Source organism: Falco peregrinus, chromosome 7 (assembly GCF_023634155.1).
Source record: "Falco peregrinus isolate bFalPer1 chromosome 7, bFalPer1.pri, whole genome shotgun sequence".
Taxonomy (NCBI): Eukaryota; Metazoa; Chordata; class Aves; order Falconiformes; family Falconidae; genus Falco; species Falco peregrinus.
The window spans coordinates 4,339,556-4,360,741 of NC_073727.1; the positions used below are offsets into that span (position 1 = coordinate 4,339,556).

General features: G+C 39.8%; 1 protein-coding gene across 4 annotated transcripts; it reads right to left on the bottom strand.

Moving 5' to 3' along the window:
• Positions 1-4,386: 4,386 nt before the first annotated feature.
• C1D (C1D nuclear receptor corepressor) lies at positions 4,387-19,671 on the bottom strand. Of its 4 annotated transcripts, none has more exons than XM_055810638.1 (5): positions 19,539-19,671; positions 9,610-9,756; positions 8,192-8,258; positions 7,663-7,718; positions 4,387-4,935 (listed from the first exon to the last, which is right to left on the bottom strand). In XM_055810638.1, exons 2-5 carry the CDS (start codon positions 9,754-9,756, stop codon positions 4,759-4,761), a joined length of 447 nt encoding a protein of 148 aa, XP_055666613.1. In that variant the 5' UTR covers positions 19,539-19,671; the 3' UTR covers positions 4,387-4,758. The 4 variants fall into 4 exon arrangements, with proteins under 4 accessions (XP_055666613.1, XP_013151067.1, XP_013151068.1 ...); XM_013295613.3 differs by lacking the exon at positions 19,539-19,671 and adding an exon at positions 19,336-19,532; XM_013295614.3 differs by lacking the exon at positions 19,539-19,671 and adding an exon at positions 19,295-19,532.
• Positions 19,672-21,186: the final 1,515 nt, after the last annotated feature.

Consider the following 21,186-nt stretch of genomic DNA (forward strand, 5'->3'; position numbering starts at 1 on the left):
GGGCCAGGAAAAAATAGGATAACTTAATAAAACATTCACTCTTGAGGATGCAGTTCTCAAACAATAAAAATACTGTCAGAGTAGACATGAGCACCAGTGATGGGTTGACTTCCCAAATCATGGCTAGCATTTATAAGGGTGGGAATTTAAGTTCTAGTAAGATTCCTGTGTTTGCAGTCAGTAAACTCTGAGAGAGAGGGCATCTACATCTGCAGAGACTTTAGACATCTGAGAGAAGACCTAGTTTCTCAAGTCAAAGATGCCCATTTTGTTATTCTAAAAATCTTTGTGCATGGCTGGGACAGTTAATGACATGGAGTTTTCTCCCTGCAATATTTTTTTTTTTTTTTTGAGAAGCATAGGTGGGAGGTGTGGGGAGCAACTCTTTCACTAGACATTTAAAGATGCATCTATGAAAAAGATATTTCACCAACTGAAAAAAACGCAGAGTAGTGGCCAGACATCTACTACAAAGCCCTGAGACATCGATTTGATAACCAAATATTTTACTTTTCCTGTCCCACTGTAGCAGTTCAATGAAGCTATGCTAATTCAAGGACCAAAGTCTGTAAGGACCAATTAGAAAGTCTCCCATTAAATTTAAAGTCAATGGGTCAAGTCCCAACTACCCAATGACCTCCAATTTTTGCCAAGCAGAGCTTCATGGATGCTCCCAAGTGCTGTTTGCTATTGTAATGTAGTTATTTAACACTAACAATAGTGGGGCTTAAGATCTTGACTTGCGTTTTCATTTCTCTTCTGAAGTATTTTGTTTGTAAGCTTGGAAAAGTCCCCATGCAAACTCGTATCAAATTCTAGTCAGAGCTGCTAACTTCACAAGCTCTTGCCAGCCTCATCACTTTCTTGGTGCAAAGACTAGAAAGGAAGAAAAGTTCCAAGAACAGGTAACACATTAAATACATGTATCAAAGCACAGTCTTTAATAAAATAAAGACTATTTTCACTATTAACATAAACCCTAATTTTGACATCATCCATTAGCTCTAGTTAGTCCAACTACATGTATATTTCTACCGTTAACTTAGAGTTTTATGTAATTTTCTCATTTCTCATAGTTAAAAGCATTCTCAGAAACAGCAATTTTGCCAGTGCTTCTCTTAGCTGGTATGGCTAACATATTAATAACCCATAATACATTTACAGCAAAATCAAGACAAAGCAGGGAGATGTCACACACCACCCCTTAATGTTCTCTTTAAATATCTTAAGTTCATTAATACTTTAATTCACTATAACTTACCATTATAATAGCAACTCTTTGCATTACATTGGCATTAACTAATGCAGAATTGGTATTTCTGCACCAGATTCAGCACATACAGCAATGGGACTAGAAGTCTCCCAGATGTTTTCTTCCTATTCAGGCCCTGTAGAACCATTGTATGAACTATGGCTGATACAGATATATGTACACAACCACTGCAATAAATGTTCTTCTTGCCAGCCTCCTATTTTAAGACAGGAAAGTTATTTTTTATTCCAATAGCCATAGCTTTTCCAGGGAGGAACTTTCATGAACAATGTTCAGTCAAGTCATTTCACATTTGAGGCCTCAGTAAAGTTATACCTGTCCTCAAGTCTAGATGTTCCACAAACACTTCAGTGATATAAAGAACACTTAGCGTTCATGATCTTGTATTTCAAGCCTCTTTCTAATAGGGCTGTTAGTGAATAAACACATGGTGATACTATTTAGCTTGTGGGGTATTGGGGTATTTGTTCAGTTGTTTTCTTTTGTGTAGAAAAGCCACAGATCCAGGCTGTGAACAGCCATACTGAATGATACAAGCCTTAAAAAAAAAAAAAGTTTATGAAGTTGCATTTGTTACAGCTATTTAAACTGCCCTATTGCAAATGCCAAAGACCTGTATATAATTAATTATACCAAATGGACTTGTACCTCAGTAAGTCTTCACTAATAGCCTTGCATTATTCTTGTTTAAACATTTACCAATGAAACTTGTGTACTTTACTGGACATGACTTATGATCCTTTTCAGAAATGATCCATTTAAAACAAAAACTGTAATTGAAGCTTAAGAGGAAAATCATGTAATGGAAATGTCCTTCGGTCCCCTTTTAATTAACAGCACTGTGTGTAAATAAAAGCTGAGCTACTAATTTCCTCAAGACAATGCCTCTCAAAGTATAGAATAAAGCGCTCTGGCTTGTGCCACTTCAGATCGCTTCTATCACATTGTCTTCCCAAGTAGATCATAGGACACCTGGCCTTTTCTCTTTTTTTAAACTGATGGTTTTGAGATTAACGTTTTAAAATTCACGCTTTGCACTTGCAGACCTCTACATCCACACAAAGTCCCGAAGTCTGTTTATAACAGTCTACAGCTGTCACCTGCACTATCAGGTTGAAAGAGGTACAAGACAGGACACACATACTTCCAAACTCTCCAGATCTACAGAGTACACCAAGGGAAGAACCGCTTTACACAAGTATTGCTGTCTTTGGCCAAGAACACACTCTGGGTCCTTTGCATTTGTAACTTTAATTGCACACACACACACACACACAAAAGACTCCCAAGTCCAACAGCTCTTTTGTTTGGTATAACCATGACATTAACCTGTAGAAATAAAGCATTCTCATTCTAGTTTTCAGCTGGCAAATGTTTGAGGGCTTCTGACTGCACAAGCAGTTCTGCAGATTTGAGGCAGCAAAGTTAGGCACCTACATGAATATATATACAAGCAAATTCTCTTGTTAGATTGAAGGAACTACTATTGATTCAGTTTATCATAAACAAAAATGTGTAAATTCATACCAGCCACTGAAGAAGTTTCTAGAGATATGCAACAATTGTTTCAGTTTAATAAACTTGTGTCTTGGTAACTAAGCACCACACAGCTGCTTGCTCACTCCTCCCACCCCCAGTGGGATAGGGAGAAAATTGGGAGGGTAAAAGTGAGAAAACCCATGGGTTGAGATAAAGGCAGTTTAATAGGTAAAGCAAAAGCCATACGTGCAAGCAAAGCAAAAAAAGGAATTAACACACTACCTCCCATCACCAGGCAGGTGTTCAGCCATCTCTAGGAAAGCAAGGCTCCATCCCATGGAATGGTGGCATGGGAAAACGAATGCTGTAACTCAGAACGTCCCCTGCTTCCTTCTTCTTCCCCCAGCTTTATATGCTGAGCATGATGTTATACGGCATGGAATATCCCTTTGGTCAGTTGGGGTCATCGGTCCCAGCTGTGTCCCCTCCCAGCTCCTTGTGCCCCCCCAGCCCACTGGCTGGTGGGGTGGGGTGAGAAGCAGCAAAGGCCTTGGCTCTGTGTAAGCCCAGCTCAGCAGTAATGAAAACATCCCTGTGTCATCAACGCTGTTTCCAGCACAAATCCCAGACACAGCCCCATACCAGCTGCCATGAAGAAAATTAACTCTACCCCAGCAAAAAGCTGCATGCTTGTCAATGTATTGAACTTTTACTTTTAAATATATATTTTTAGATTGTCAATGACAAGAGAACCTTCATTTTAGCATGTAATTCAATTTAGTCCATATTTTGCATGGCATGATAACAGTACAACTCTGGAAGGACAGTAACCATCCACTACACATCATTCAGCTTGCAGTACTACAGGGATACTGGATTCACTCATTCTTATCATTTAGTCTTTCATATTAACAATATTTCCCAACCAGTTTTGTAGACTGCTACCCAAACTGCATTTTGGTGAACTTAATTGTTTATTTTTCCTTCATAAGTAGTTAGGTTACTGCTAATTGTTAAATAGCTTTTGGGCAGATAATTGTGTTTTGCTTTGTAGCATATTGAAAAATGAACTAGTGAGGTTCTTCAGAAGAAAGTAACACACCTCTTCTCCTAAATGACTAAGCTTCACGTGTTGAAAACAAATAGAATGGTTGCAAGACAGAACAACAGCTTTTATTGCACCAGAGAATACTCTTCCCGATGAAGATCTGAGAAATAGCAATGGATGACCACACTCCTACCACCTCAGAGCACATTCTTTCTCTCACAGTGTCAGCAGTAAGGGATAAGCACTGCAGCCAAAATTCCAATCAAGTTCCTGCACGTGCTGTTTCCTAATAACTGTCCCTAGCCTGCTCCTTTTTTTGGACCCTACAAATTTCCCTTTGGGGTTACCTAGTTTTTCCATTGACTAGACACGGTAGCTTAGAGTGGAATTCAGGCTGTTTGCTTGTGGCCCTTGAAGCTTGATTTTCTCAGAGGCAACAGAGGGGAATGTGGCATATGTTCAAGTTCAGAAGCTGGAAAGGAAACAGTTTAACACAATGAATAAACCTTAACTACAAATACAGCACTTCACACAATGATGTAATGAGAAAGTAAACATGGCTCTTTCATAAACACCACAGCCTGGATAGCATTCTTTGAGACTTTTTAATATTCAGAAGATTAAGGACGTATAAAAAAGAATCATTCAGCAGTAAAAAAAAGAAGGAATTCTTAGGCATTATGAGCAAAACATCACTAGTGTCTGTTACCAGCAAGAGTGTGTCAGGTCATTATCATTTGAATACTGAAATGTTACTTCTCGCACCAAATGGGACTTCTAGATACACATACAATTCAATCACCTCAGTGACAAGTGTTCTGGACAAAATACAATCCTATAAAATTCTTAAGTATAACTTAATCAAGATTAAGCACCTCTGCAAGGTGCATGCAGTATGCAAAACACATTCTGAAGTAAGTTCTAGGAGTCTCTGATTTATATAAGGGGAAACAAAAAGTTAGTCCATCTTTCTCTTTTTTCCTTTAGCAGGAGTTTTGGAGGTATGTTCATCTTCAGCATTTGGTTCCCAGAGTGCGTTTCTTACAAATCTAGAAGCAGCGCCTTTATCAAGTTTGGAAGCCTTTTTCTTGTCTGCTATTTCTTTGACCTTGTTCATGTATGTTCTTATTCTCTCCTAGGAAGAAGGGGGGGTGAGGGTGGGGAGAAAAAATAAGTAGTATATTTCACACCATTCTCCCAAGATTGCTGCTAAAATAACAGTAAGTAGAAGCTCTCCACACTGTACATTTCTATAACTATAATACCTAGAAAACCAGCATCATTTGAATATATATACCAGGCTCTTTGCAAACTTGAGTTTTCCCCTTTAGCAAGTTTTCCATCACAGGCACCTACCATACTAATATCTGTGTGACATCCACTGTCATAGGAACATGAAGTTCTACAGAGATGAAGACTTTGCATCTAATTTACAGTGAGCTGAGAATTGTTCTTGCAAGCAAAGTCAGAAAACAAAATACTGAACTCAATTTAGAGTTTGGCCTACATAAAGAGGGCAAAATAATATTTAAATATTTGACATATTTATAGATGAATTATACTGCCTGACTACTGTCTACAACAAAACCCACAACCAAACAAATCAAAAAAACCTTCAGCACATCCAAGTAAAACCAAAAAGCATCTTACACAAAACCAAGCATTACACATGCAACTACACAGAAGTCTTATGGTTAAGATCCTGAAATGGTCAAGGGAGCCTATCAATTTAAGGCAGCCTGATGAATTTCCAGCTGTACCATAAGTTCCTTTATGACCATAAATAACAAACTCTGTTTCCACTGCCATTCCACAAAGCAAGGAGATACTTTCTTGCCATCTTAGCCTACCATAGTCATTTGGTATCTAAGGTTCTTTTTGAACAAAGCATGGCTTGGATTGATGTAACATACACAGAAGTTTGGTTGATAGATTTCATGTCTACATATTTAGCCTAATATGGCCTTCAACTCTAGGGCCTTTAGGTGTTACTGTAATACAAAAACCAGTAACATATATATATATATATATGCGCACACATATATATAGCATTCTACTCAATAGCTGAATTATAAATGTGGATTAACAGAACATTTCTGGATACTGCTAACTAAATAAATGTTGATGTTATGTAACCCACAATTTATCACACAGCCATTGACAGCTCTTTGAATCTGGAACAAAAGTTACAAGACCTACACTATGGGACTTATTTTCAGTTCTTCAGTGACCATTATAAGCAACTGATTTGACAAAAAGTTGGATGCTCTTGCTGTTCAAAAACATAGCTTTAATGAGGAGAGCTTTACAGGGTCTGAAAACATGATAGACTGTAATATTTCTTTGGTGCCTGAGATGGCTAATGAGAACAGATGGCAAACCTACGTATATCAGCATGGGAAAAAGGAGCTGACAAATGTCAACGTGACAAAAGAAATGAACTCTGATCACTTGAATGTGAGTTTTAATACAGGTTGAAGCCCTGTGTATTCCCTGTATGTACACAAGAAGAGCAATTCTAAAAACAAAACAATTGTGATATAAGTCTTTTTTTTATTCCCTTTCAACATGAATAAGAGTATCACAGTGCTCTTGGAAGGAAGGAATGTGCATTCATTCACCTCGATACTTGTAAAAGGAAAAGAGAACTGGATAAGAACCCAGACTATGATGATTCCCTCATTCTTCAGAGTTTAAATGACTGGCAATTGTGAAGTAAAATACCAGCAAAAAATATCCACAGCAGAAGAGATAAAATTTATTATTTAGCATTGCTAAATTAACACAACATTCAGACACTATATAATGTAGGAGGAACAAGAAACTGACTGAAAGCTCATGAAATATTAACTGATTCATTTTTAATAAGATACAGTCTAGACTACTGAAAAGCTCACAAAATTAAAAATAGAAGTATTCTTGTTATTCAGGCTAGCTTTCCACATTTTTCAGTCCTATCTTCCGTTCTACTGGTTATGTAAGTATTACATTATAAGCTAAGTATTTTATGATTGCCCAGACTTAATATTTTCATTTATATAGGAATTAAAGTGGATAGCTATAAGTTTTGATTGGTATTTTTTCTTTAGGCTAAATTATTTGATTTTTTAAGTCAGCAGAATTTTCAAGATAGCCAGCCTTCTATACTGTAGTCGTGCATCTAAATGGAATATAAAGACAAACCTAGAAGATTTATTATAGGTTGTAAATATGTCACTAATGCAGAATTACTGGACAATACACATACAACTGGTGCCAAAAAAGCTTTTAGCTTTGTTGCTGAACTGGATTCTTTACTGCTGAGAAAATGAATTAATGGAGGACTTGGAAAGGGGAGGGGGGCTCTTTCCCGTCTTCACTAGTAAATCAACCACACTATACTTTTAGAGTCATACAAAAGTAAGAAAAGGCAGCCTCAGAGATTAACATGATTCCAAGTATTTATAAGAAAAAAATGCCATAGTGGAAGTTATAAATTATTATCAGATATGTAACATCTTTCCATTTAACAGATACAAGTGAAAAGCTGCTCTGTTCAGAATCCAATTCTCAAACAAAGGTGGAGAAAAGAAAAGGTAAGATGACATCATTCATCTTCTTGTTCTTTTCTAATTTCAGCAGGCTCTACAATTTTCTTTGCTTTAAACAGTACTGTTTGGAACTACAAATACAACTTTTTTAATTTAGGGAGCCCAGCAGGGCATATGAACATTACACAACACCATGTACCATATCCATATTATTATGGCAACATACCAATTTTAAATGTAGATAGAAACATTATTTTATTTCTAAATGAGTTAACTGTCCTGGGCAAGTAAGATACTGCGCTGCGTGAAGTGTAAGAATCTTAGAATCTTACCAGTTCTTGTTTCACGGGATGTTCCTTTGGATTGATTCCCTGAGTAGCCAAGTATACTACAAGAAAAATACATGTTTTTTTGAAACTGAAGGCTGTCATAACTACAGACCCAATCAATCAGTCACACAGGAAAACTGTACTTTCCACATAAAACCATTAATAAGAACTGAAGTTAACTGTGTTGTTAAGTATCTGACGAACTATTATCATCAAGTATTGCAGCTAAAAAAAAATAATAAAATCTAACATGGTTAAACCTGCTGTCCTTAAAAGGGCAGGAAAGGTTGCCACAAAAGGCCCAGAAAGAAACATCCTAATGCATGTCCAAAGTCAGCTTTTGTAAATACCTATTTTTGATTTGGAGTTTGGACATCATTTACCCTACAGATGGCAATGATTTGGGTCCTCACAGTAATTACAAGTTTCTGATTATTTGCTATGAAATATGATTATTTAATGTTTGCAGCTGTCTAGAAGGTGTTCAAATGGCAATCATAAACACTACTTTTTCCTCCTACCACATACTTACCCCAGAACATTGAATTTAATGTGTACACCGAAACCAAATCCAGCTTTGCTTGCTCAAGAGGCTCTAACTAGAATGAAAAAAAACCACACACTTTTGCACATTTTTAAACAAGATATGCACAATTTTAGTAATATGCACATTTTATAATTGTGAATGCATTCATAACAAACCCACACTAAATGAGCACATTTCTGTACCACCAGTTCACCGAGACCATATCTATGCCTATTTCCATGCCATCACAGAACCGTTCTTTCCTCTGCAAGTATTCATGTCGTTTTCCCAGTCTGATGTTAAATGCCAGTCCCATATGGCTGAAAACACAAAAATCTCTTGGTACATAGCTCTTTGACTACAGTTGCCATAGTCAGAACTAAATCCCTGCTTTTCCACAGAAACGTAATTCAAAATAGTTGTTGCTATCAATGGAATAAAAATAAATAAATAAAGTCTTAAGGTTGCTGAAGCCCATATGTGAATATATTATGCTATAGAGAATCAATGAACATTAACATAACAGTACACATGGTAGACTGTGTTCAACGCATGCTGGAATACTTAGGGCTGTAAAGCAAAGGAAGAATAAAGGTAATGAGGGTTTTTTTTTCCTTGACTGTCAGAGTCAATTTATTATTTTAGTTCTATAGGATTTCCAGAAACTCTGATAACACCATTGTACAGCTCACTAGTTCTAACATGGATACTGTCAAAAGATCAGTGTTGTCAAGGCTGTTTTCTTCATAATTTATTTGTGTTAGAAATCCTCAGAGGATAAAGAAGTTCCCCCATGTGCTAGCTTTTTCTTGCCCTACAGAAAGAAATTACATGTTAGGCTTTAAATGTTAAAAGATAGAGAGGCTTGTATGAAGTCTTTGGGCAGTACCTTGCTCTGTCTTTATGTCCCGAAAAAAACCCACGTTGTACAGACTTGCACTTATAACATAGCTAGAGGAGACAGCTCAGTTTTTCAAACATCAGGTTCTGCAAGTCCAGACTTCTAGAATCAGATCAATTCTCACTGTTGTCAATCCACCTCTACATCCTTCTGGGTATACCATGTTCCGTTAAGTTTGTTGTGAAAAGGAAAAAAAACATGAATGACCTCTCTGTTATGAAAGGCATTCAGTGTGCATTTTAAGGAAGGCCAGGAATAAGCCAGAATGTCCTCCACCTAATGACTCATTGGTAAGATCATCACTTTTCAGCTTGGAGCAGCATATATTGCTTTGTTTCCTTTGTAAGACCATCTGGATATCTTAGAAACGTAAGAATTTCAAATATTAGGTATCAAGGGTAGGAAGCATCATATTTTTTATTTCTGTGTGGCTGCTAGCCTAACAGACCCTTTTATTTCAGTTTGGGTTCCCAAGTGTTCTTGTATTAATAACAAAAAGGTTGTCAAAGGGAAAATTATTTACCTTTTGGAGAAGCTCACTCCTGGAAACTGACATCATTGTCTTCAGCATCTCATCTACAGAACCAAGAGATTTTTCAAATGCTGCAAGATAATCATGAATTTCAGTGGGGTAGTCTTCCGTATTAGTATCATCTTCTGACATTTCCATCTGGAAAGAGGAAACAACCTCATAATCCTTTTCATTAAGTCTCTATGGAGTCAAAAGACTGTATTTTACAATACAAAGCATTAGCATTAATTCATTAAACATTATAAGAAATGCCTACTTCTGAAGAGTTCTAGCAGGTAATGTCAATAGTGACATAGTTAAAGGTCGTATAATTTCAGGGGTATCTCGTAACTGCTGTGCAAAATGGCATGAAGGAGCATTACAAATGACACGACTGTAGTACCTATTCTTGTAAGAGTCCCAAAACAGTATTTAGCTTTTACAGTCTGTGATAGAAAGAAATTATTTGCTTGTTTAAAAGAACTGCTCCATAAATCACTGTATATAAAGAGCTACACCAAGCAAGAGGGAGGACACTAAAAAAAATCCAAACAAAAAAAAAAAACCAAACCAAACAGGAATATGGCTTCAGCCTGTCATAGGAACAGGCATTACTTCAGTTTTAAAGCGGTTATGCAGCACCAGTTATGTCAGGGTCAGTTACATCTTCCAATGCTAAATTTAGGAGTTGGTCCAAGAAATTCTTCTTGTGAACGCTGTATCCAGTTTTCTGAATTCTCTATGGGGTATTCTAATCTGTGATACAACTCTACCAGTAACAAAGCAGAGCTGATTTGGCCATTGCAAAATACTCTGGAAATCTTGCAGACACGGCTATGTACAGCAACTGTGAGATAAGCAAAGAGGAAAATTTTATTCACCAAAAGGGTTGTCAGGCATTGGAACAGGCTGCCTGGGGAAGCAGTTGATACCTGGAGGTATTTAAAAGACAGTGTAGATGTGACACTTAGGGACATGGTTTAGCAGCGGACGTGGCAGCACCAGGTTAACAGTTGGACTCGATCTTTAAAGTCTCTTCCAGCCTAAACGATTTAAGATTTTACAATTCTATGTGAAAAATCCCAAAGCACTCCTTTTTTGATCCCAGCATTCATGGTTACATGGCATGGCTACTGCTGAGCCACCTGGCTGCTGGCTTACAATCAATACCTTTAATTCTTCTCAAATAAAAAATCACATATTATCTTGGGGAGTTAATGCTACTTAAAGCTACGTTATTTTCTACAACTTCTACTGATTGAGCAACAAGTTTTGGAATGTTATAAGGAAAGAAGAAAAGAAATATATAATTTTCCTGCCCATTTGATGAGCTGCATCATGAACAGTGGGGCCACCTGGATCACTGCAGTCCTTCCTACTTAGGATCAGTGTAATAATCCCACTACCCAGCCACTGAGTACAGAGAGTGGGAACATAAGTTAGATAAAGCGCAGTTTCTCCATAAACACCAAGCCACACAGTCACTGCAAACAGCAAGGAAACAGCAACCAGCTGTCACATCACTGGCATTTGTTTTAGGTAACGATTTGATCTTTCCCTTTTCCTGGCAAGAGCATGGTACATGTGAGAGACGTTTCTTTTTATTTATATTGTCTCCTGGAGGTCAAACAGAAGGAGGATTGGGAGGAAAAACAGTGTGGAGCTACTCAAGCTTGTCTGCAACTCCAGTTTTAACCGCACCAGTGTGATTCCAGAAATATGATTGGCCAGTTAACAAGTCCAGTTTCACTGCTGTTGTTTGCATAGTTAAGAATTATAATCCTACTCAGCTGCATGACTTTTCATCCTGGACAGAGCTGCTTTTCAGACTGGGTACAGAATCACAATGCTAACCATGACATGTTGAAGGTCCCCTCCCTACTCCCTTCTCAGGCTGATCAAAAGAATCCAGAAACCATGTTCGCTGTTCACTTTTAGTCATATAATACAGCATAAAAAAATACTCAAAGCTACAGAAGAAACTAGATTTTCCCAGCTGTTAATACAGTTAAGCTTGGTTAGAAGGTGTCTGTCAATACACATTTACTACACATACAGGAAGAGAGGTGTAATCCAGTCCAACAATCATCTACAGAGCTTACCATCACTACAATACGTAATCTACTATGGTCTTAATTTGATAGACAGATATAAACATAGTGATAAATTCCAACTCTTCTCTCTCCCTTTATCAGGGCATCCAGCAGCAGCAGCAACTGCAGGAATAAAAAACCAGCAACAAAAACCAGTTGCAGTAATGTGTTATCAATTAAAACTAATTTAAGCTACTTTACAGCAGTTGCAAGGATAAACAGTCACTAGAGCATATATGATATTCTTTCCAATATTCCAAGCTAGACTTAAAGAATGAAACAGAGAAAGAATACGAAGATAGAAGGAAAGATAAGAGATACAGTCCAAAAGATATTTTTTCTATGATTGCTGTCTCATGAAAGAGAATTTTGACACTATCAATTAGCAAGGAAAGCCGGGGGAGGGGGACAGAAATACATAGCCCTCAGTTAAACAAGGCTGTACATCAGCCTGTGTACATCACCCTTCGTTGATAAGTCCGCTCCTTCCGCCCAGGGAGAGGGAAGAATCTGTTGAACTTGTGTTTTCTTTTCATTTCAACAGGAACTAGTAAGTTCCTACTCCTGCTGAGTAGGGACCTCTCTCTTTTCATCAGGCTGTTGTTTCAGCATTACTAATCTCTAAGCAGGATATGTTACAGTGTTGGCGCATGCCAATAATAAGGCAGCAGTCAACAGCCTAAAATAGTTTTGCTAATATTAAATCAACAAGAGAAAACTTACACTACATTACAAAAAGCATACGCTGGAAACACTGCAAATTTTTTTCTGCCAAAATCAACACAAAGACTGCACAGTTGCACCTGCAGAATGACAAAGCCAAGGATGGAACTAAGACCACATCAGTGATTCTCTAAACATACCTAAAGGCTATACTGCCCTCAATAGTTATGTTTCAGTTATTAAACCACAAAGAAAATTTTCCTCAAAGTTTTACAAGTGTTCCTCTCTATATATTTTGAACATACAGAAATTTAACTCAGTTCCTGGAGTCAATGCTTACTGCACAGGTCTTCTCTTGTTGAATTTGCTGATTTTCAGTGAAATTTTATCTGGCACAGAGATCCTGCTTAAAAAAATTAAGGACAGTAAAAATATTCAGATAAGAGAAATGATGATGAAAATATTTGCTAAGTAAGTATGTGAATAATGGGGAACTCTAAGGGAAATAAGGATAAGGCAGCATTTTCATTATTAAGTAATAACACCTGTAACTGAGAACACATAATCTGTGGTTGTGTGCATGATGATAATACTTCGTAAGAGCTTTAATTCTGAGAATGCACAGGAAAGTTCACAACCCATAAACATAAAATAGGAGAGAAAAGGCCTACTTTGATTAAGGACACAAAGCAAATAAATAGCAATAAAAAATGTGGTATGACTTCACAACATCAATCTACTAGAAACAACTTTCCCTTTTAACCTTGAACATTAAAAACTGCCATGTAGTTTCTGAGAAAACAGCATAAAAAAGAAATATATTTGAGGAAGAAAAGAACTTTAAATAAGTAAACCATTTTCATGAGAAAACTTACTCGCTGCATTTAAGTCCAATCAAAAATTGTCTTACGAGCTTTCACAGGTGAAAAATTTCTGAATATTCTAAAAATTTCTGAATAAATTCTCATCTACATAACATGACTACATTCGTGTAAACTTCTACTTAGACAACACAGTATAAACCACAGCAAGTAATACACTCAACCTGCAAAAAGGGAAGGGAAGAAAATATCAGAGATGATGAGCCACAGAAAAGACACAAATATGAAAAGGAGAAAGCAAGAGAAAATACATGATCTTCTGCAGATGGTATAAAGACTAAATGGGTGACAAACAGAAGCAGTTTACTGTAGTGCTAATGTGGCTATTGATCTAAGATCAGACTGAGTTAAATGCAGTATTAAGGAAGTTTAAATAAAAACAAAATACAGATGATTGTGCACAATACAACTAGCAAAATCGTCTATCTTCCCATTTATCTTCCAGGAGAATGACAAGAAGAGCTCTGCAGACTCCTTTCAAGAAAAGCACACCCATGACTGGCATAGAAAGGTGAGAAAATGAAAAAGGGAAACTGCAGACAATTTGCTGGTGGCTTTTATGAATAATCTTTGAATATATCTGGTGCTTTAACACAAGCCTTGGAAAGTAATTGCCAGCTGGCTTAAAAAGCAAAACCACACCTCCCTTCCTGCCCACCTCCACAGCAAAACTGAATTTGTCATACTGACAGATACAAACTCTAATTAGGCCCTGGGTACCTCTACAAGAGATTTTGCTGAAGATGCATGGTGAAAGTAACAGGAGCTACATGCATATATCAACATGGCAATTGGAAAAACCCCAAAAGACAGAATTAAAAAATGCTCCGTGTTAGCATCATGCACATGGTTTTCAACTGGAATTATATCTGCAAGTTCAGCATAAACATGGTGTATTTGTAATATTCTGTAACATGCACAGAGAAGACAAAAGCAATTTAGCAACCATTCTGCTTAATATTGCAAGTCACTTCACACTTCATTTTAATTCTTACCTATTTCTTAAAACACTAGAAGACCTTGTCTTCATACTAAGCTCAGATCTTTCAGTTTTTCAGATTATTCACCTAACAAAAGTCAGATCAGACTTTCCTTCTTTTCATGGATATTTACATATTATATGGAGAAACCCAAAACAAACCCAACACCTTTTGGTCAGGGCATATAAAAAAGCTCTCCAATTCAAAACAAATGCATTAGCAGCATCAGTATCACAAACCATCTCTGTCACTCCTAAAAACTGACACTGTCCTCTCTCTCATTGAGTTCTGACTCACAAACCTGCAGTGAATGTGGCTGATGCACAAGTGCAGCAGTGATGTCCCTTCTGCTCAAACGCTGTAGTTCACTGCTGTGGCTGTAGGAGAACGGAGCAACAAGCATCTTAAGTTTAAAGCTACAAGTGATCACAACTAAGTTCTTTGATCACAAACCTCTTTTGGGCACAGAAATCCACTTTATTTCAATGTCTGCAAAGCTCTTAAGTACGACAGGCTCTAAGCTGTGACAGACACTGCTCAGCATTATTGCTGCATAATAAATAATTAGTTGCCTGCTAGTCGTCACTGTGTTCACAGATCTGTTTTGCTACTACCGCCTTTCAAGCCAGCATGGGGCAGCTGGAGAGCAGATCCAAGTACAATTAGTCAGAGCACTCTTGCAATGCCAACTCGCAATCTTGTTCGCCAGAAAGATTTCCATTGCAGAAGTAATTAAGCCTACCATGAAATATGAAGTACGCATCAACAGGCTTATCTTGATCCCCTAAAAATATCCCAACTCAACCCACAGTAGTTACCCAATGCACAATTTGTACTATATTACAAACGGGCAACAGCCGAGCAATCATTTTTAACCCTGCCTTCAAAGCTGGGCTCCAGTCAGCATTCCAGTATGCACAGAAGAACCCTACAGAACAGCTCACAGCCATCAGGCTCTTGCTGATGCCACTGAGATAAAGTCTCTCGAGCCTCAAAGGATTTGCAAAGTTTATTCTGATCTGTCTTTAAAAAATATTCAAATTTAAAGGGAGGGAATAATACTTCTAAGGCTCACTTACACTTCAGCCCATGGTAGGTATCACAAGAGAAAACAGGTATCTCAACTTGGATTAAACAACCCATATTCACTACGGCCCCATCTATATCCACACCAACTTTGATGTAAACCTTCAGCTTGATCTGCATGATTCATAAAACATTTTTACTCTCTGTAATCAGCTGTCCTAAATTCCACATTTTGATGACACAGTTGTTTCCTCTTCTGAACAAATCAAATATACCCAGGCTCTCATTCAGCTCCAACCCGTCAGTACACCCATCAGTAAATACAACAATGAAACCAGCCTTCTTTAGGTATGTCCAGAAGACTTCTCAGTGAGAGGTTTTCATAAAAGCTCTCACACTCAGACTATGCTACCACAGCTCAGTTCATGACTGGGGCTTTAAAGTGATGTTAAATTTATACATCTAAACTGGTCTTTAAAACATACACTTTTGGTTACACTGAACCTAGCAAGAACTTCTCATACAGCAAAATACTGTCTCCTTGTACAAAACATTTTACACACAGAGGGCTTTTGTTTGTGAAACCAATCAGTCCTGAATACTTCTACCAAATTTGCAGCTAACAGGAAATAACCTGTCTCCAGTCGATAGTTGCTGTATACTCTAAACCATGGAGTTTACTACATCTTCTAAAATTTGCTGCCACACTCCACTGGTATCAGGAGCATGAACATCCAGAATTAAAGCCAAGGAGCTTAAAAATCCTTTTGAACTGCTGACCTCCTTTCTTTCCTTTAGCCACTAGTTCCACAAGGCATGAAAAAGTACTTGCTTTCATCAGAATTCAATTTCCTGTATTTGTACTTCATGCAGTACCTTTCTCTACTGTTTAGAATAGTGACCCAAATCTCTTTTTGGCAGTTCATTATTTAACTGTGCTAACAAGACTCTGTTCAACTGTTAGAAGCATATTTAGCCATTTTTGATTGAACATAATGCAGTAACTGTGGGCTGTTGTGTTCTGAGCATTATGTTCTAAGCATCAATCTTATTTTCCCTGTTTTTTTCCTGCATCAATCTTTTCTACCCATCCCCTAAATAGAATTTAAGGGCTGATAACTTGACAAAAAGAAGACCAACTACTATCAGCAAAGAAAAGGGATGTGTGAAATCACAGAAGTGAGGGAGTAATAGGGAAATCTCATTTGGGGACATGGAGTTTTCACAGGGATTGAAATTGATGAAATAAAACATTGTAGGATGGAGAACAGAGACATACTCTAGCCTGGCACAGGAAGAGAGGGCATGGCAATAACCACAGCCTGACAAGGAAGGGAGAAAAAAGAACCAGCATAGAGGAAGCCAGGAAGAGGGAACCCAGAGCATCATGCATAGGGAACACTGCCTGCATGAAGAGGTAACTAAATGTGGTGTGTATCCCGAGGCCCAGCAGAATGCCTCATAGCAAGCTCGCAGGAAGAATGGAGAAAAGCAAATAGTTATAGTGAACAGAGAGCTCAGACAAAGGTAATAAAGTCCACAACCTCAAAGCTTTCATAGTCTGTTATCACATCCCCTTGGCATCATCTCTAAAGTTAACAATGTCAAGCTTCATTCTCGTTGTTATCCCTCAGTCAGTCACATTTGATTATTCTTTCTGTGCTGCCTCTTCCAGCTCTGATTCTGCAACACCTATCTGGAGCTGTGGTGACCAACACCATTTCAGTGCACTGTTTATTTATTTAAAGAAATTTACGTTTTTCACAGTTCACCATTCCATATACACTCTACAGTTTTCTACTGCTGCCATTAAAAACAAACAATCTTTACTAAATGCAGGCAGTTCATATGAAAAGCAGACCAACTGCGTACAGATGAAGAATTTATTATAAAAATCTTAAGCCACTTCAAAGAGAAATGTGCTTATCAGAAAGGTCTGCATAGATTCTGCACCGTATTTCTGATGGGAAGCTTAAGAATTCTAACAATCACTTTCAAGTTTCTCACATTGTGGGGTATAGCCTTGTGTTCAGTGCTTTCTGATTTCTTTAGCAAGGGTCATACTTGCTACCACAGGATAAACCACAGGATCAGCAATATCCAAGTATTTTAGATTGGAAGTAATGTTCTATATTTTTTAAAACAAGAAATGTGTCAGACACCTTTCAATTTTTATTTATTTTACACAGAACCATAGAATTTTGGGTTGGAAGGGACCTTAAAGACCATCTAGCTCCAACCCCCCGCCATGGGCAGGGACACCTGCCACCAGCCCAGGTTGCTCCCAGCCCCGTCCAGCCTGGCCTTGGACACTGCCAGGGATGGGGCATCCACAGCTGCTCTGGGCAGCCTGTGCCAGCGCCTCACCATCCTCACAGTGAAGAATTTCTTCCTTATATATAGTTTATATATAGTCTAAATGTATCCTCTTTCAATTTAAAGCCATTGCCCCTTGTCCTACCACTGCACTTGGAAAAAGTCCCTCTCCAACTTTCCTATAAGCCCCCTTTAGGTACTGGGAGGCTGCTATAAGGTCTCTCTAGAGCCTTTTCTTCTTTTGGCTGAACACCCCCAGCTCTACCAGCCTGTCTTCACAGGAGAGGTGCTCCAGCCCTCGGACCACCTTTGTGGCCTCCTCTGGACTCGCTCCAACAGGTCTGTGTCCTTCTTCATTTGGGGGCCCCAGAGCTGAATGCAGTACTGCAGGTGGGGTCCCACCTGAGCGGAGCAGAGGGGCACGATCACCTCCCTTGCCACGCTGCTGGTGATGCTGCCCAGGATGTGGTTGTCTGGGCTGCAGGTGCACATTGCTGACTCATGTTGAGCTTCTGATCAACCAACACCTCAAGTCCTTCTCCTCAGGGCTGCTCTCAATCCATTCTCCACCCAGCCTGTATTTGTGCTTGGGACTGCCCTGACCCATGTGCAGGACCTTGCACTTGGCCTTGTTGAACTTCATGACAGTCACACTGACCCACCACTCAAACCTTCAAGGTCCCTCTGGATCAAGTCTTTCCTTTCTTCTTTGTCTCAAAAATGAGGCCTTCTAATTAGCATAATCTAAAGTTTAATTTGCAAGCCAAAGTCCCTTCTAAGTCGCTAGCAGTTTAAGCTTGCAGTCAGAAAGCTGTAACAAAGTGTAAGGAAGGGGACATCTTCACTTTAGCAGCAACATGAGAAAACCGCAATGTGATACGCTTTATTACAAAGTACTTGAGCTTTGTAAATTGAAGTATCACGTCACTTTCCGTTATGGGAAGAGAGTGCTGCTGAACTATTTTAACCATAGCCTGTACATGCAAACTATACGTATCTTCTCTTTGAAAAAAACACACTCTTCTTACAACAGTTACCAAGTCCTCAAGGCTCCCTGAGTTGCAACTCTAACTGACTTTTAATAGGAACATAACCATTTACTGCCTACAGCACAGCTTTGCTAGGTACAACCATCCTCCAGGCATGACTCCAGCTAAAAAGCCTATAGTGCATATTCTCTTTTTCATAGGTAACTAAACAAGTCATACTTTAAACCATGTTTACGCTCAGTAACAAACTCAGTACCGCACACAACTTGACCCCCAGTTCTGGGAGGTTATGTAGGGCTGTCCACACATTTGGGACGGTGACAACAAAACAATTTACACTGTTTAGCGCTGACTTACAGCTCCCCTGGAAGCCTAGTTTAGCTCTTAGGCCACACACAGGCTCCTGGATCACACATATACCAGGTGAAGTAAGGATTCATGCAGAGCAAGGCTTTCCCAATCGTTTATAACCAATATCTCCTGTCCTAACACCACTTTGTGAAAGACGAAAGGCATTACGGATCCCTTAGAGCCACGGTATAACGGGACTGGAGCACTGACCCGACTCCCCACACGCATTCGGGCACAGCGTCTCCTGCGGGGGGTGGATGTGGATGCACCCCCCGAAGACCCGCACAGGACCGCTGCTTATAGCTCAGCTCGGACACTTCCTTCTTCAAAAAGCCTGACCCTTCTTCGCCGACCTCACCTCCGCGGACCGAAAACCCCCAGGGCCGAGCCACCCCCACCTGCGAACGGCCATCGAGGCCCCTGATCCCCGACCACGCACTTCGCTCCTTTCAAACGCCTCAGGAAAACGCCTCACGCCACACGAAGCGCTCTGCCGGCCCGGGTAACGACTCCCACCCCACGGGCAGACCTGCCTCTCCCCGCCCGGGCCCGCCGCCGCCCCGAAGGCCGAGCCGTGGCGGCGGGAAAGGGAGAGAAGCAGGCAGGCCCGCCGCGGGGCGAGGAGCCCGGAGCCGCTCTTACCTCAGGGTGGCAGGCGGCCCGGCCCCGCGCGCGGGCGAGCGGCGAGGGGGCGGGGCTTCCCCCGGCGCGCAGCAGTGACGTCAGCGGCAGGGCCGTCGGGCGGGAGCGCGGCCGTCGCTGCGCAGGTCTCCGCCGTGGGGGGTGGCGGCCCGGCGGGGATGGCAGCCTGGGGAGCGGCCACAGACCCCCTCCCCGCAGCTGACGTGCCGGGTGCGCGGATGACAGGGATCCGGCCGTAACAAAAATTAACCGGGCCCGCTCTTCTTAGGGCAGAAAACATGTTTTTCGGCAGCCAGGCCGCTTAGGTGGAGGAGGTAAACAGCTGATAAAATCTCCTGCTGTTCCCAGAGACTTCAGTTTTTTCGTGGAAAAAGAGAGGCACAAACTGGTGTTGGATGTGGTTCCTTAATGCCGGAGATGCGGTGTTTGCACGGGGGCAGCCCAGCAGGGTGGTGTCAGTTCTGACTGAGGCTGCACTGCTTCACCTCATCCCGGAGTGAGGGGTGGTTTCTGACATCATTATTGGTTGTAATTTCCGCTGTGTTTCTCCTCACGATTTCAACAAATAAATCTGGGTTCCTGGGTTCAAAATGCAGCGTGTTTCTCCACCATGAGAGCTTGCTGACTGGAATATTGCACAAACACATCTGTGGCTCCCAAAGAGAAGATCCACGTTTCACCAATTTACATTCTGATAAACAGTAAAACAGAAGTCAGCATCTGCATCAAAAGTACTGCATTCCTAGCCAACAACCTTTTTCGCCTCCTTTCTGTTCACAACCTCATCTGAAGCTTATTGTAACTAAAATCTGCAGCCTGTCCCCTCCAAGGCAGGTTAAGATAGGATCACTGGAATCCTTCAGGGTGGTTGAAGGGGGCCTGTTCTCAACTGTAGGTTATGCAGGAGTATATGTGGCTGATTAAGTCATGGCTGGTTGCCTGAACGAAGTGTACTGAGCTGGCTTTCTCAGCATCAGTGTTTCTAGAGGAAGAGAGAAACAGGTCCAGTCTGATGAAGGATGAGGTAGAGACTGGGCAAAGTGGAAGAGTGTACTTGTAGGGGGAACAAGACTGGAAGTCTGGGGTCTGACCTAGCTTCAGTGCACTTCTCTGTGCTTTCAATGTAGTTTAAAATACTGCAAAAGTGAGCTTCCTTTTAATAGGTTGGTTTACATCTAAGTGCTATACTGTGTTCTAATTAAATCGGTATGAACTGCAAATGAGAGTCTTTTTCCCTACTCCCAGTTGAAAGCATATCTAAAGATCTTCAGATGGAACAGTTACTTGTTTACATCTTGTCATCTTCTTTTCCTCCAGGAGACTTAGAGGTTTAGGTTTTCAGTTTCAACCAAAAATGGCTGCAAAAGCAATACAAATATTTTTTTAAAAAAACAGTATTTATGAAACCAGCAAACACAGGGATTCTTTAAGAGCCTTTCAGCTGTATGTGGGGTGAAAATATGCATAGTAGAACCACTGAAGTAGGGCATGGTATCCTTACTGTCTCATAATATTTTAGTGTAATAATATAACATTTCACTAAATTTTCATGACCTTTTCTTATTTTCAAAAAGCATGGTCTTAATTATTTTATCTTGTTCATTTTTACTAGTACAACTCCAGAATTATGCACAGTAGGTAAAAAGGA

What these genes read in the sequence shown, in the direction of transcription:
- C1D (XM_055810638.1), bottom strand. Translation starts at nt 9,756, where the DNA reads ATGGAAATGTCAGAAGATGATACTAATACGGAAGACTACCCCACTGAA. An exon ending in ATTAAATTCAATGTTCTGGG is followed by an intron (nt 7,719 to 8,191) that starts GTAAGTATGTGG and finishes TTTTTCTTGTAG; the next exon opens with TATACTTGGCTACTCAGGGA. An exon ending in ATCCCGTGAAACAAGAACTG is followed by an intron (nt 4,936 to 7,662) that starts GTAAGATTCTAA and finishes CCTTCTTCCTAG; the next exon opens with GAGAGAATAAGAACATACAT.